At 39.3% G+C, this 15722-nt stretch overlaps 1 protein-coding gene across 1 annotated transcript in view; it reads left to right on the top strand.

Moving 5' to 3' along the window:
• CDK13 (cyclin dependent kinase 13) overlaps positions 1–5228 on the top strand; it is a 56123-nt gene extending 50895 nt beyond the window's left edge. The window contains exon 16 of the mRNA XM_031060869.1: positions 109–5228. Within this exon, the coding sequence (XP_030916729.1) occupies positions 109–965 (857 nt within the window). The 3' untranslated portion in view covers positions 966–5228. The remainder of the gene's footprint in view (positions 1–108) is intronic.
• Positions 5229–15722: the final 10494 nt, after the last annotated feature.

Raw genomic sequence — 15722 nt, forward strand, 5'->3', positions numbered from 1 at the left:
AAAATTGAAGTTAGCAGACCTCTAAGTTTTTCCAGGAAGGAGTCCGTTTCTTTCTGGTCGTATTATTTGCATACTTTTATTCCAGAGCTTTCTTTTTCATCTTCTTAGGTCAAGAGGATTTGGTTAGGCAGTCTGAGATGAGGCTTCTGAACCGAACACCTGAGCAGGAGCGCCCTCGGATCTTGCCTCCAGACCAGCGTCCTCCCGAGCCACCGGAGCCTCCACCGCTCACTGATGAAGACCTTGATTATCGGACAGAGAATCAGCAGTTGCCTATAAGTAACTCTTCAGGAACAGATCCTCATGCAGGAGTGAAAGCAGCTCTTCTGCAGCTGCTGGCTCAGCATCAAGCTCAGGCGACAACGGAGGAGCCAGTACAAACAAGTGTGGATTATCAGGCTAGAGACTCCTATGTAACAGGCCCAGACTACAAGGATAACTTTGGATCATCGTCCTTCTCATCTGCCTGTTACAGCACTAGTGATGGAATAGGAAGCGGACCATCAGGAGTATTAGAAAGGAGGAGTTTCCTTGGCAACTCAGATATTCAGTCTTTGGATAACTACAGTACTGCTTCATCTCACTCTGGTGCTGCCCCTCCTCCATCAGCCTTTCCAGAATCCTTTCCCAGCTCAGTAACTGGTTACAGAGACATTTACCTCAATGCTGGCCCCATGCTGTTCAGTGGAGATAAAGACCATAGGTTTGAATACAGCCACGGCCCAATCCCGGTTTTGGGGAGCAGCAGTGATGCTTCCACAGGGCCAGAGAGTGCACACTCTTTGTCCACAAAGATGCACAACTATAGCTATGGAAGTAATTTACAGGAAAATCCCACTGGCATCAGCCACATGCACGGACAGACTTGGACTTCTCCTGCCCAAGGACCTGGCTATTCCCAAGGATTCAGGGGACACATTAGCACATCTGCAGTGAGGGGGCGAGGCAGAGGATTACCATACTGAGTATCTGTTTTTCCTCAGGCACATCATTTTTATCTGGAAAAACTTCTTTTTCTCCCCTAGCTGCAACTTAAAGCAGCAGTTCAACAGACTTGAATAATGTTAATTCAACAGCTTTATTTTTATGTCGAAAAGGGTCTTGCATACAGTAGAAAAATTTAAAAAATGCTTACAACTCATGCTGTCTGAAAACTAGATGACTTGATTGTACATGTTCACAAACTCTAGTTCTGACTTTTATTTTGTATTTTGGCAGTTTTAAGTGGATGCTAAATTTAGGGACATCAGCTTTTTATGGCACTCTTTCAGATCTTCTGAACTATGCACATTTGTGCTTTTTTTGTAAGTTTGGACCAACTTTTATGTAAAAAGAATGAAATTTTACAACAAAGCAGGGCACTGATTTATTTGGTATTTTTCTTTTTACAGAACTACTTTTAGTCAAAGGTCACTGTCAGTCTTTGCACTGCTTTCAGTGTTATTGTGGAAGGTGTACTTCGTGCTCATTTCAGATAATAAAACACAACCTTTCTCTTGATGCAAAATTTTATAAATATTTGGTCAACTTATTTTTTTTTTCAAGAAAAAAGAAAAGGGTGTTCTGGTAAAATGTTCTCTCCATCTCCCACGCTTGTTTATATAAAAACTGTTTTACTTGAATGGTAAGTGCCTTAACATGTAAGCTTAAGGTCTGCAAAAATTTGGAAGTACTTCATAGGTTGCTATGAACATAATGCCTAAACCTAGGTAATTAAAAAGAGGATTCAGATAATAAGAAGAAACTCAAGCAGGTCATAATCTTGTGGTGTTTACTTCACATGGGCCAGTTACTTAGAGACCTGATTTTACCTAGATAAAATTGTAATTTCCAAATTGAACTTCATGAGAAATGTTGAAAGTGAGGAGAAGAATGAAGAGTGTAGTTTTTTCTCAGCTCCCTGTTGGAGTTGTATTAAGTGTTTTAGTTCCTCTGCCAAATGAACTATACTTTATATGTCCTTACCAAGTGATGAAATAGTTTTTTTCTCTTAAATGTCAACAGCAGTAATTTCTTTACTTTGTGTGAAAAGCTGACACTGTTTGTCTTTTTACCCGAAGTACTGCATTGTAGGAAATAACCAAAGGAAAAATGACCAGTATTTAAAGCAATGGCAAAATGTCTGACACTAGTTGTAATTCGCTGTAAACTTGGAATTGTGCCAATTAATTGATTTTATATCTGCTATCCACAGAACATTTTAATATTGGAATTGAGTGTCTCGGAACAACTAGGATTATTATAGTTAAAACTCTTACCAAGAGCCACTCCTCATACTAATTACGACTTCTGGCATGGTTTTTTTTGTTGTTTCCTCTGACAACAAGTAGTCTCTCCTGCAGAGAGGAGGTATGGTTATGTTTTGCCTGTACGTAAAAGGATGTCTTGAAGCCCATATTGGAAACAGTTTTCCAACTGATTATCCAGTTGACAAATCGGTACTTTATGTAACTGAGTGTTGAAAAACTACTTTTTAAAAAGTAAAATTTCTACTTACACTATTATGAATGTCTTGTCAATGACTTTTTGGATTTTCAGGATCGAAGCCAAAGCTGTTGGTGTTTAGTTTTAATTGAAAATCCTGACTCATATATGGCTAATTCTCACACTGTAGAGCATGGAGAAACTCCCTTCGCTAACTCTGTGTAGTGTTTGAGGATCTGGCAGATGAGGAATGGAGAGAGTCCTGCTGCTTACACTGTCCCCTAGTCTGGCAGTTGCCTTCACTAGACACAGTAGAAGATCCTGCCATCTGAAATAAAAGTGGCCAGGACCAATTTTAAAGTGGCCAGGTCAGAAACAAATACTTACAACCTGAATACCCTGTGCTTGAGAAAGGCAAAAGCTTCATGGGATTGACAGTGCACTGGACCATATTTTTTCCTTGAGTAAGGACATCCCCATAGCATTTTTCTGCTAGTAAAATTTTAAAGACAAAAACCATTAGTGTCATTTAGATACAGACAATGTTGGCTCTTTGTTTACTAATCTTTAAAAAACCCAGACCCACAAATATACACACAGATTGCTTTTTTTGGGTATTTTTTTTCTAGAATCAAGCTTTCAAAGCTTATATGCACTTAGTTTCGGTAAAGATCTGCAGTCTGAGGTTACCCACATGCGCTTGAAGTGTAACTGCAGGCAGTATTTGGCTGAAAACACAGGTAAGTTCAAATGGAAAGTAGATCTCAGAGAACTAAATTCATTGACTTCCAATACAAAAATACAAGGAAGAAGTGGTGTCTCCTGCCTTCCTTTTTGGACATAAATTTTCAAGTCATTTAGTTAGCTTCATTCAATGTAGAGAAGTAGGTCCCCTCTGCATCTGTAAATGAGTGTGCAGTTTGCTTATGGGCTGGCAGTACTTTCAGACATTGTTCTACCAGAATGGATTTCAGTCTTTGGCCACAAAAAAACCCCAACAGCTCCAGCACAAGTAATCCTGACTCTGAGGAGAGAGGAGGTGCAAAAAGCAATTGCCTTCCAGATGAATCAGAGACAAAACTCTGGCATGCTGTAAGCAGATGAATACTGCACAATGACATTTCCCCAGCTTAAGGATTTTTAGCTTGTGACTTTGAATGCTGTATTTGCCTGGGACAACAGTGCTGGGATAATTTGGAGAGAAAGTGAATGTATTTCTGTTTGTGATAACTCTAAAAAGATTGCCTTCTCTGCAATCCAGGGAATCTTCTTGGCTCTTCTGCTGACACCTTTTCTCCTGGGCTGGTGCAGGTCTGGAGCTCTGCCCTTGAGGGTGTGGCAGGAGGATTGGTGCCTGCAGCCACTCTCCCCTGGCCTGGAATTGTGTCTGGGCAGGTTAGCAGCTAGGGAACTGCCCAGATCTAACGACAGTAGGTTCACATTCATTTGTACCGGACCTGTGTATTACCTGTCAACATTTCTTTTTAATTAAATCACTTGATGAGGTGCTCATTGCAGCATTTTACCCTTGTGCGTGAACTCCACTCAGCAGAGTCTATACTAGTTTGGCATTTTTACATCATGTGGCTCTTGCATTTTTGATGCAGTAGCAGACATTCTGAAAACAGCATTATTTTTCTGTGGAGCCATGGCTTTCATTACTTTCTCCCTCATTCCTTTGGGTTTATGTTTCCTGTGCTGCAATTCCAAAGTGAGCTATAGAGACCAGGATACCACATCAAAAAGTAAGTGTTGTGTGTTTGTATTTCTAAGTAAACGTAGTGAAATACTGTAATAATGGACTATCAAATAGCAAGTACTTCATTATTTATATTAAGTCGTCTTTAGCCATACCAAGAGGAGGAAAGTGAGCATGACTGAACTGCTAATGACCATGACTTAAAACACTTAAGACTGTTATTATGCTTAAATTCAGCCAAAGGAAAAGGAAACTGCTTTTATGGATCTCTAGTCGTCATTATCCTAAACAGAATGAGCAGTACTAGGGAAGAGATAGAAAAATACGTCTCCTTAAATGCTATTTTAATTTCTTAGAAAAATAATTTTAAAATGGAAAACTTCTATATTTTCTTATGTTTCCATAAAATGTGGTCTCTCTTAAATTTTCTCCATCCCACAGTAGTGTCAGGTGCTTTCTAGAAGCAGAGGCACTAAGTGCCACCTTTTAGGTTCTTATGGTTTTGAGCGCTCTTCTTTTTTTGCTTTCAGTTTTGGTGGAGGCAGTTTCAGTTTTGGTGAAGTTTACAGTTGGATGAGTTTAGTAGATAATTGTGTGGTTAAAAACTGAAGTACTGAAGTACTGAAGTAACACTGCCTCTTGTCTGCAGGCAAATTAGGTCTTGGACCATGAATTCTGTTTCCAAGAGAGAAGAATGTCAGACGTACTACTTGCATTCTTCTTTTCATTAATAAAACATGCAAGTGTTTTACATACAACATTTCTCCCGTCTGTTCTGTTATAGTGTTTTTTAGATGAGGAAATTTTGGCTATTACCCTTCTTGAGAGTTTTGGGATGTTCTGTATTCGCAGAGTGTGTCATGAAAATAAGGAATCACCTGAAAATTTATTTGAATTCTATATTTAAAAATAAATTACCTTGGGTTGACTTAAAATCAAATTAACTTGCTTATCAGGGTAAAGAAACTTTATTGCAGGAGTTATTTCGAGACAACTTAATTTAAAATAAATTGTTATGCTTCAGCTTGCTTACTCTTTGTTATTTTAAGCCATTTGTATATAAAATGTATTGTGTGGCCTGTAAATAAAATACATGAAAATTGAAGTATTTCCTTGTTTTCCCTTTCTGGTTGTCAAATGGCATTTCAAAAGAACTGAGAATGTTTTCAGTGTATTGAAATTCTGCAATTTACTGCTGCAGTCCTGTTTCGAAGGAGCTCTGCAGGGACTGGCACTGTGAGCCTTTGCTGGCAGCATGGATGCTGTGGGAGCAAAGGTGCAGCAGAGCAGCCCTTCAAGCACTGGTGGTGCCCCAAGAGCAGGCCGAGTGCTGGGATGTGGCTGTGGGACAGGGGCTTTGCCAGCACTGAGAGGCTGCTGCTTCAGCACCTGTCAGCTGTTCAGGATGGTGGGCGATGGACAACATGACATTTTTTCTTTGTAGTGTCCAAGCAGACTGCAGAGGTGCGGTTATTATTCTCCACTGCTCTCTTTAAAAAGGATGCTGTGTGTGTTAGAAGCAATGGGACATCAAACCTAAAGAGTCAGGTGTTTTCAGTGGTGAGTGAGACACTGTGACCTGAGTCTGGCTTAAGCAACTGTGCTTTGAATGCCTGAGGCTTTTCTTGTTTTTTTCCTACTGTATTAGTTATCTAATGAAACCTTTTGAATCTTTCAATAAATGTTATACCTCCATCCAAAAATATGGCACTTGCTGTTATCTTCAGTTCTCTTAAACTTGAGGTTGTGCAGAGTGCTGCTTCATCGCTTGTCATTGGTGAAGTCAATAGATTGGCAGTGAAAATGCAGTTGGAAGTTACAGGGGCCAGCAGCAGTTAGGCCTAAATTTGCCATTAGGCTGACAAGATGTGTAGCTGCAGCCCAAACACCTCCCTCTGGAAACTGTATTTTGGTGACAGCTACAGTTAAAGCCTGACCTTCAGTTCTGGGACAAGCTCAGGCTGTATTTCACAGGGTGTTGACTTGCACATAGCAGATCTGGCAGTTGTGTGTAACCAATTCTAGTTGTCTGCTTGGTTTTTCTCATGAAAGCTGTTATTGCAAGTCATAACGAAGTTGTAACAAAGTTGGCTCTGGTTTATGTTGGAGCATGAGTGTGAAATGGTTTGAGAATGGTGAGGCATCTCTGTTATTGAGCTCTTACTGCCATATGGGTAGCCAGCTGTGCAATAAGGGACCAGTAATAATTCCAGTGGGATCTGCATGTCAGTCGATATCCTCAGTTGCAAGTAAAATAGCACCAAGTGAAAGAGGAGATACAGGCTGTTCTGCAGTTACTTGTGTATCAACACAGAGTAAGGAATGGGTCTATGAAATTGGTGGTAAGAGAGGAAACCAGTCCTCTTGTCAAAGCCATGAATTATTGTCTGCTAGCTTTAAAGAACAATGCAGTTTTGCAGAAGTTTCTTTTAAATTACCTGAACCAGGATTAGGTTGCTTCTATTTTTAAGAAATGCCTATAAAACCTGACAGGCCATCTGGATGAACAGGATTAGAGCTACCAAACTCCCCCAGCATGTGGAAGAAAATGAAAGTTGGAGCACTTTGCAGTTGCAGTGAACATGGGCAGAGAACTTTGACAAATAGGGTGACTATTGCTTTTCCCAGTCACTTTGATGGAGCTTGAGGGTTTCGCTTTTAAAGTTGTTTACTTGTTATGGCTGCTTATTTTGGGTTATTTTTATTGCCTATGGAGAAAAGGCACAGTCAGAAGGACTTTGAGCCTTACGGTAATGTTTTCTTTTTCTTAATTAGAGCGGCCCTCACCAATAGGCAATACTTGGATCACTTCACACAGCACGACTTCTTCTTCAGCAGTTCCTCTGGGGGCACTTTGGGCATACTATTGATATGGCAAATTCTCATAACATGGTGAATATACCTTTAATAGGACTTTTTGCAAAGAGAGTTTGTGAAGATTTTTTTTTTCAATATTAGGAAATACAGTGTAGAGGAGACATAGCTGGTTAGAAAGGGGAATACTCAAGGGTGTTACAAAAACCAGCCTTGTACTCACAAGCAGATCTAACAGCTGTGTGCTGCCCTGAAGGTAACTTGGGGGAATAAGTGGCCAGTATTTGACTTGTGCAGGTGTCTCTCTGCTGCACTCCCTCCTGCGTGCTAGGCTGTGGTATTAGTGCTAGAGGACATAGCTGGAAGCAAGTGTTTAATGTGCAGCACTGTCTAACACAGGTGCCTTTTTCTTTCTTCCTGCGAGTTCTTTTCGGCCCTGTTTTACAAATGTGTGGAGCATGTCAGCAGGTTCCATCATGGGGAACAGCACGGTCTTGACAGCCTTTCGAGATCTTGGTTTTGCCCGGGTGGCAATGGTCAGGAAGTACTCATGTGTGCTTGCCCTGCCTTTGGGAGCCTCTCCAAGCATCAATGCCCTAAGAGCTGCCAGTGTCACTTTCTCTCCTTGCTCTGTCTCCAGACCACCCTGAGAAAGGAATGGGCTGCACAGAGAACTGAACAGAAGCCTGACTTTAGGAGGTGATTTTCCCTGAACAAGGAGTAAGGAAGAGCTCATTACTTATTTATTTTTATTCTCCTTCGTCCTTGCCAACGGCAAAAAGGCTCTACGGGAATGGTTTCAAAGCAAGACTTGGTTTGGTGTTGTTTTTTTGGTTTGGTTTGGTTTGGTTTTTTTAATTTTCTGTTTTTCTTTACTGGTATTGCCCTTCAGAGAGTGTTTGGGTGTTAGAAACTGCCTGCAAATCAATGTAGGATTGAGAACCCGGGACTTCTGCTTTACAGCTAGCCCAGCATCAAAAAATACATGGAAGTTACAGAAGAGGAGCAGGCCATTCCCTGCCTTCCTGCACTAGAGCTAAAATTAAAACACATCCCCATACTGGAAAACAAAGGATGATGTGCAGAGCAGACAAAAACAGCAGCCAAAGTTACCCATATGCAGTCCTGTAACCTTTCCTGCCCCACAAATACTCTTGAGAACCCATGTCATCCCTGGGCTGGAGTCCTTGCCCTCAGGACAAGGAAGGCAGTGGACCTTCTGACTGCACAGGCACTTTCCTGCTTTCTCTGCAGAACAAACATTAATTGTGAGCATTTTTAATCCCATTTTTTCTAATAACTGTTTATGAGGGGGAGGGGGTAGGGAATGGACTAAGAACAACAGATGACATGGGAAATGAACAGGAGTCTATTAATGTTGTATATGAGAAGAGGAGTAGTAAATAATAGTTCAAAACTTACCTGCAGATGGTTTGGCAATTCCGCATCAGGAAAGTATTATGCTAAACCTGGCAGATTTGAGAAGCTATATGCATTTTTCTCCCCAGACTGCTTCTTATGGATTACAGATCCTGCTGTGAGACTTCCAAGCAAGCCCATATGGTTTTGCAAGACAGTGAAACAAGACATGCAGGTAGTAGTAATTTTTATTTGCAAACTGTACTTGCCATGACAATGCTGCCTTTTGGGGATAATGATAAAACAGCCAACAAATTCAAGAGAACTTTGCAGACCTGTTCTATCAGAAATTTAACCCTATTTCAGCTTTTAGCATCAGGTGAATTGGAGATGACCTTCTCTTTCAACTGATCTCCTGGGAAGTTCCTGTTCATTTTGGGTTTGGATATTTCTTATTAGTCTCAACTGTTAGAATGCAAATTGTTTCTTTGTATTCAGGGAAACATTCTGCATGCTTTATTTAAGTGTCTGTCATTTGTTGCTATCTTGCAACCTCTTCCATTTTTTTCCCTCCTTTTTCATTCCTCAGTCCTGTATTAAGATTTCAGCATTATGGAGCTTTTGTATTGTAAAAGCTATTGCACAATGCCCTTCATTATGGGAAGCTGTAAATCAAAGCACTGAATGAGTATTTCCATCAAATTGCATTGGATTGTTTGAGATGCAGTCCCACTATGAGGCTTCCTTCCTGTCTTGACTAAAGTATGTTTCTGTCTAAATATTTAATCCATATGACATGTTTGTGGTGGCAAGAGCAGAAGGGGAGTAAGGAGCATCTAACAGAGCTAAATATGGTCATTGCGGTCCATAATATAATAAGGAAGCTAGTAGTTTAAATTTAGGTGAAATCATCAATTTTCTACAAAGAATCTGGGAAAAATGCTATGAGAACGAGAGGGATCAGTTATATTCAGTAAATAAAAATGTTTAAAACCTTCTTCTGACAACGTAAGGGGCTGCAGCTAACAGGAAGAAGTCAGGATTCAAATGCAAAATAGAAAGAACATCAAATATAGATGCTTCACTGATACTCAATTTGAGGGAATCTATTTCTTGTGTTTTAAATGTGATGGATATTTAAAACAGCTCCTGCTATAGGAAATGGTGATAACTGACCAAGTTTCTACACAATGCAGAGACAACAGCTTGACATGAAAAACACAAAAGCATTTGCTTTGCTACGCAGAGTGTTTCACAGGACATGGGCTCCACCCTTTCCAAGAAATCACCATTTGCTTGTGTAATGCCTTGACAAGTTGTAGTGTGGCTGAGTTGAAGGATTTCACAGGATAGGAGAGGGAACACATCCACAGTAGCATTATTAAATTCATCAGCACATAAGCAGACACAAGAAATGGGATTAGATTTCTTATTGGTGCTCCAAAGTGCACTGGGGAAGCTGGCAGCTCCTACTGTTCTTCAGAGCAGTTCTAAAACTGTTCCTAAATGGCAAGGCAAAAGCTGCTCCAAGCTGTCATTAAGCACTCTGTAGGTAGTCATAAAAAACAAGAAATCAGGTTTGTAACACTTATACACCCTGTGTTTTGTAAAACATCATCTACATCATGTGAAGTATTACATATTGCTGGAATATAAATTCAGCATTTGCACAGCTTGATCACTACTAGAAATGCATTAACATTTTTAGGCTTGATTTTCTGTAGCTTTTAAAAAATAAAATACATTAAAAGACTTATAATTATGGTGACAGCTCTATGCTTTAGAAAGTGATGATGTCACTTAAAGCTCCTGTCCAAAAAGAGTCCCCAGCAAAAAAACCCTTCAGGACCTGAAGCCTCAATTCTGGAAATCAATTTGTGGATTATTTTTCTGTTCTGAAGCATGGAAAGTTTATTACAATACATTTTATAATACTGTCACAATTGGCTTTCTGACTCATTAATCTGAAAAGCTGAACCACAGGAGACTGAGAGAGCAGGTGCTGCACCAGATTAAGCATCAATCAGTTATGAAGATACTGGTCATTAAAAAAAAAGATCTTGTTAAATTAATGCCTAGTGAGCTAAAGACTGATTTGCTCCATGATAATTGCTTAAGAATCTTCCACTGGAAGGGGATATGCTTCTGATTACAGCATAAATCATTTCCATATGCAGTGAAGTTCGATAGAGTAAATATTCCTTTTCTAAGGTGATTGTGACCTCCATTGCTATGGTGTTGTGAATGAAAACTTAAAACTGTTGTCTTAGGTTGAAAGTGTTCCTGCTGTCATTGCAGATTTTAGTTCAGACTAAGGATGAAAACCAGAACCCCTGTTAACTTCAGTGGGGATTTCCATTTAATTCTCCAGTGTCAGAATTTCCCTTTTAAATAATGTTGGGGGCTTTTAATAAAACCACCTTCCATTAAAAAAATTATGTATAATTTGGCATACATATTTTGGCCATGGAAGACTCTCTCCTGGAGAGCTGAGAAGCACACAAACATGTAGGTTATCAAAGAAAGCATGGAGATTCTCATCTATTCAAAGTCCTTGAATGCTTATTCTTTTGTTAAGAGCAATGTTTCTATTTTTATTCTCTACAGTAGATTTGAAAGGTGCTTGAGGAAATTAACGAGTTCTTTTCAGAAGTCTATCAGAATTTGGAACATTTAATGAACAGTTATAATGGAGAGTGAGAGAGATTCTCACAGAATTAAACAGCTACCACATATCACTACTATGTGTTGGAAAGCATGGCTGACTTTCTACTGGCATCCCTCCTTCCAGGAAGGCAATGCATTCGAAAATTGATCTAAAAATGTTATTGGTTAGGGAATGCAATAGGGAGGGCAGAAAACACCAGGTTCTCTTCTGCCACTAAACAATAATAAGGCTTAAGCAAGACATCTCCTCTTGCTATTCATTCATTTTCCCATATGCAAAATGTTGGACTAATAATGTTATCCCCTCTGAAGACTGATTTGATGCTTAATGAAATACAATTGATGTGTTGGTTTAGCTTTATATTAAAAGTAATGTTTACATCTGTAATGTGAATTTCTGTTTAGCAGGATATAGGGATTAAAGCTTTCTACAACTGTGAATCCCTCTTCTCCTATTTGCTCAGGTCTTCCACACTTGCCTGTCTGGAGTCACAGAGAGGCAAAGTAATTAAAAGATGAGCCCTGATTTCTAAATCACATATAAAGAGGTTGTACTTCCAAAGAGAAGCACAAGAGATGGAGAGACTCCCACTAAAATACCAGACTTTGCCTAAAAAACTTTTTTTTTAAGACAGCAACTCTAGTGGTCTTCTTACCATAAGCTTACTGTACTTCACAATTTCCTTTACACACTTTAGGTATACAAAAGTTTTGCCAATTTTTATACAAAAAATAAATTTGGTTTGATACTATTTTCAGACAGAATGAATTGCATTTCTAACTTCAAAGTTTAACAAAACTCACAGCCAGAAGGTTCATAAAATATGTATAAGCCCCAGCACTTCATCTGCCTTTTTACTGGATAAAGGCATGGAGAGCTGGTGGCTGAAAGTGGCCTGGTCTGGAACTCCCTCTGGGATTCTTTCTATTCTTATGAATTCAAAATAAGGGTGAAGTGACAGCAAGCAGATATCTGTGTTTACATGACTCCAAAACAGACCTCTCTCTCTGGAGAGGAGAGGGAAATTCCAAGAAAAAGCGAATTGTTTTAACTCTTTCTGCCTGGGATACCACAAAGGCAAATCTTTAAATATTAAGTGTCCTTGTTGTGGTTTAAACAAAACTGGTGGTTTTATGTGGGAGTTGCCAGGTGAGGTTCAGACATAACATTGTGCAGAATTTCACAGGATATATTTCTTTCTACCACCAACTGATTGACAGTGAGATTTGGAATTTGACCAAAATCTATGAAGCATTTCTTAGCAAAAAGTGTATTTCACTTACTGCTTTAGTCCATGGATACTGAAAAGGTCTGAATCCCATACCTCTTCACAACTAGAATCATCCAAGTTATTGATTTCACTTACTCTTTGGGACTCAATATGTATAGACACTACTTGAAACTTTAAAACTAATTTTTCTTTACCATTTTGAAAGATCCTTAAAATTTGCAACTAGTAAAAAGAAATAATAAGAAGCAAAAATTCAACAGGACCTCAGGACAAAAATAATGAAGCAGGATTGTGAAAACTGCAGGCAGAAAAAGCAGATTGAAAGCAGATTGTTACACATTGAAATACCTTTGTAAATTGCTTTGCAATTGATGTTGCAACAACAACATTATTATAAAAAAGATGGTCACAGGCAGCTCCCATTCTAAGATTCACTGTTGGAAAAGCTCACTGGAATTAACTTTCTTGTCCCAGCCACCAGCAAGCCTAGTTTAAAACACATTTTAAACTATTCAATCTTAATCTGTGAGATTTGAAAACACTTGTATTTGCTTTGTCAGAACTAGGGGAACAGTGACAGTTCAGAATCGAAAAATCTTGTGATACACATAGCTCTGAATCATAAATTAAATGTTTATTTTGTAATAAATCAATACATTAAGAATAAAAAAAATTATGGATATCTTAAGTCACAAAAGAGTGGAAGTCTTTTAAGAGAGAAATATCTGGTTCAACTGAAGTGTCAGCCACAGAAAGAATATTTGGAATTACTCATGGAAAGTGACTCCAGAGAAAATGCAGGGTTTGGCCACAATGTTGTGGAGCCTGTGAAGAAGCAGAGTGAGGGAATGAATGCAGGTCTTACCTTTCTTCAGCCTTCTACCCTTTTGTGTCCCTTATGGGGACACCTTTAACATGTTCTGGACTCTTGCCCATGTTCTGTGCTGACGCTTTGTGATATTACAAATGACTGAGAACGACTGGTGCCAATGGTGTGGTTTTGACAGAGCAGACCCTTTCACCTGGCATTGTCTCCATGCCAGGAGGTGCTGGAAGCGCAAGTCAGCTGAACTGATGATCCTGATGAGCCAGGCCTGAAACTGGATTATTCATTTTGGGATGCTTACCTAGAGACAGACTAGCTGCTGTTTAAGCCATATGCTTTGACTAGATGTGTTTCTGCTGTTTTTCTCTGATATATTAACACAGTTAGAATGACACCAGAACCTTGCTTTTTCCTTCTGCTCACTGAAAGGTTTCAAGCCTGAGAGCAGTTGCTCTGTAGCAGATCTTTGGGCTGTTCAAAAGTGTCTAAGTAGAATTTAGCACTGAAGTAAGTAGTGCTGGACTGAAGTTAAACTGTCTTTTCAAACTGGCAGTAAATGATTAAGTATATTGAATAGGAAAGGTCCCTAGGCAGAAAACCTTTTGATTTCTGCTGTCCACCAAACTCACTTCTCTCAGAAATGCTTATCTGCTTTCTTGTCATTCATGGATTTAAAAACAGTAATACATCCTGTGACTGCTGGAGCAACAATACTTGATATTTTTTCTTTCATGAGGTAGTTTTCCTCCATCCAACTTGGTGTACTATCAATGAGGCTATCCTTAGTGAAAATGTAAGTATTTAAGAGATGGTTGTGTTGGGAAGCTACCAGAAAGAACTGAGATCAATGCAACACTTTCCCTGTGCCTTCTTCTTACGCACTTTTTCTGTTGTCTAAATTTTTAGAGTGGTTTTGCCTGTTTATTATTGCTAAATTTGCAATGTTTAACACAGATTTGAGCACCACTTGTCTGCATGTTCAGTAGTGGCTTTTTTTAAATCTGAAGGGTAGCCACTATGGCAAGGTCATGTCTTGTGTTTTACAGTTCTCACTGCACATCTGACAACAAAGTCCACCACTCAACCGGTGCAGGCTCATGTAGATGAGTCAGCAGGGATCTGTGTGACTTCACTTGTTGTCATAATTCTGTCATCTCCAGCAATGTAAACTAACAGGACTCATAGGGACTGAATGTGCTGGGTGGTTGGATGACACTGATTCCATCAAACCCTCCAGCAGAGCCCTGAAGGGTGGAGTGAACCTATTCCAATGGAAAGGGTAGGGAGGGTATACTTATTTCCATGGAAAACCAAGGCAGAAGAGCCTTAAGTTATGGCTGCTGTATGGAGAGCACTGAAAAAAAAAAGGGGGGGGGGGAAAGCAGGGAAGAGACAATCGAAAACTCTCTAGAGAGGAAAAATTAGGGTAAGACTGCCTAAGTTATTTCTCTGGACAGAGTTGGGTGGCGTTGTGTGTGTTAAACAACCACTTTTGGTAGGTCCCTTAAAACTGTTTGCTTGAAAAATAAAGTACACAAAGCCTTCTGGATATGTTTAATAATGTACTAGAATCTACTTTGCAAGCTGTAAGACCATAGAGATTTGGTTAATGTGTACTGGGATGATCTAATAGCAGAGAGAAACTAAACTGGGCTGCTACCAGTAGTATATTCACAAAATACAGACAGTAACTATTTCTTCCTCACAGCAGTGAGGATGACAGGCTACAGGACAGCCAATGTATAAAACATGCAGCAATTGTTGTGAGAGGAAATTAAATATTGTCAGAAAAAGCAACCAGATACAATAGGTAACTTGAAAACACAGATTCAAAGGTTCTCTGCACAAGCTTTCTACGTGCTTGGTATTTTATTTTAGAAACTATTCTAAGTACAGGAACGCTGCTGGTAGTGAGGTGTCTTAAGTTCCAACAGCGACACAATTTGGCAGCTCATTCATTTGCAAACAGTTATCACAATTTCTTAACCTGTTGCCCATAGTGCGCAAACAGCTTTCCAACATGTGGAAATTAACAACCCAATAATTTTCCTTAGTGTAATTTAATTGCCACAGGAATCAGGAGGCTATTAAAAATTTACAGCAAGGGAAACAGCCTTAGGAAAGTGCAATGCCAAGTAATCAATAGATTCTCAGTGCCTTATAGTTATTAACTCAAGTTGTACTCTTGGACCATTTGCATATGTTAATTCTCCCTTTTATCTTTGTTGCAACCCCTGAGACTTTCAAATGCTGTTTTTTCTTAGCTTGAAAAAAAAAAGGCAAAGAAACTAAACTTCACAGACAAGTGATGAAGACAGTCTCTTCTGCAAACTCAACTGTAGGAACAGTAACATTAACTTCCAACATCTGTTAAGGGAATATAGCTCAAAGCCTTCCTTTATATAAACCTAAAATCTTCATAAAGCCACAGGAGGTGGTGGTTTGATTTAAGAACACTGCAATTGCTACTTACAATGCAATTATTGATGATGCCACTCCCAAGCTGGCAATCAGTGCTTTTTAAAGCTTATGTCAGCCCTGTTATTTGTACTTTATGCTGTGCAGTCATCCACAGAAGCTGTCAATTAGCTTGATTCCTCTTCCCTTGTTTTAGCAGCAGCTCTGTGATGCTTGAAAAGAGAATCATTTGCCATCAGTGTGAAAGTTTTGTTCTTCCTTTTACTGGTATACTAACAATTCC

This window comes from Geospiza fortis, unplaced genomic scaffold (assembly GCF_000277835.1).
Source record: "Geospiza fortis unplaced genomic scaffold, GeoFor_1.0 scaffold265, whole genome shotgun sequence".
NCBI lineage: Eukaryota > Metazoa > Chordata > Aves > Passeriformes > Thraupidae > Geospiza > Geospiza fortis.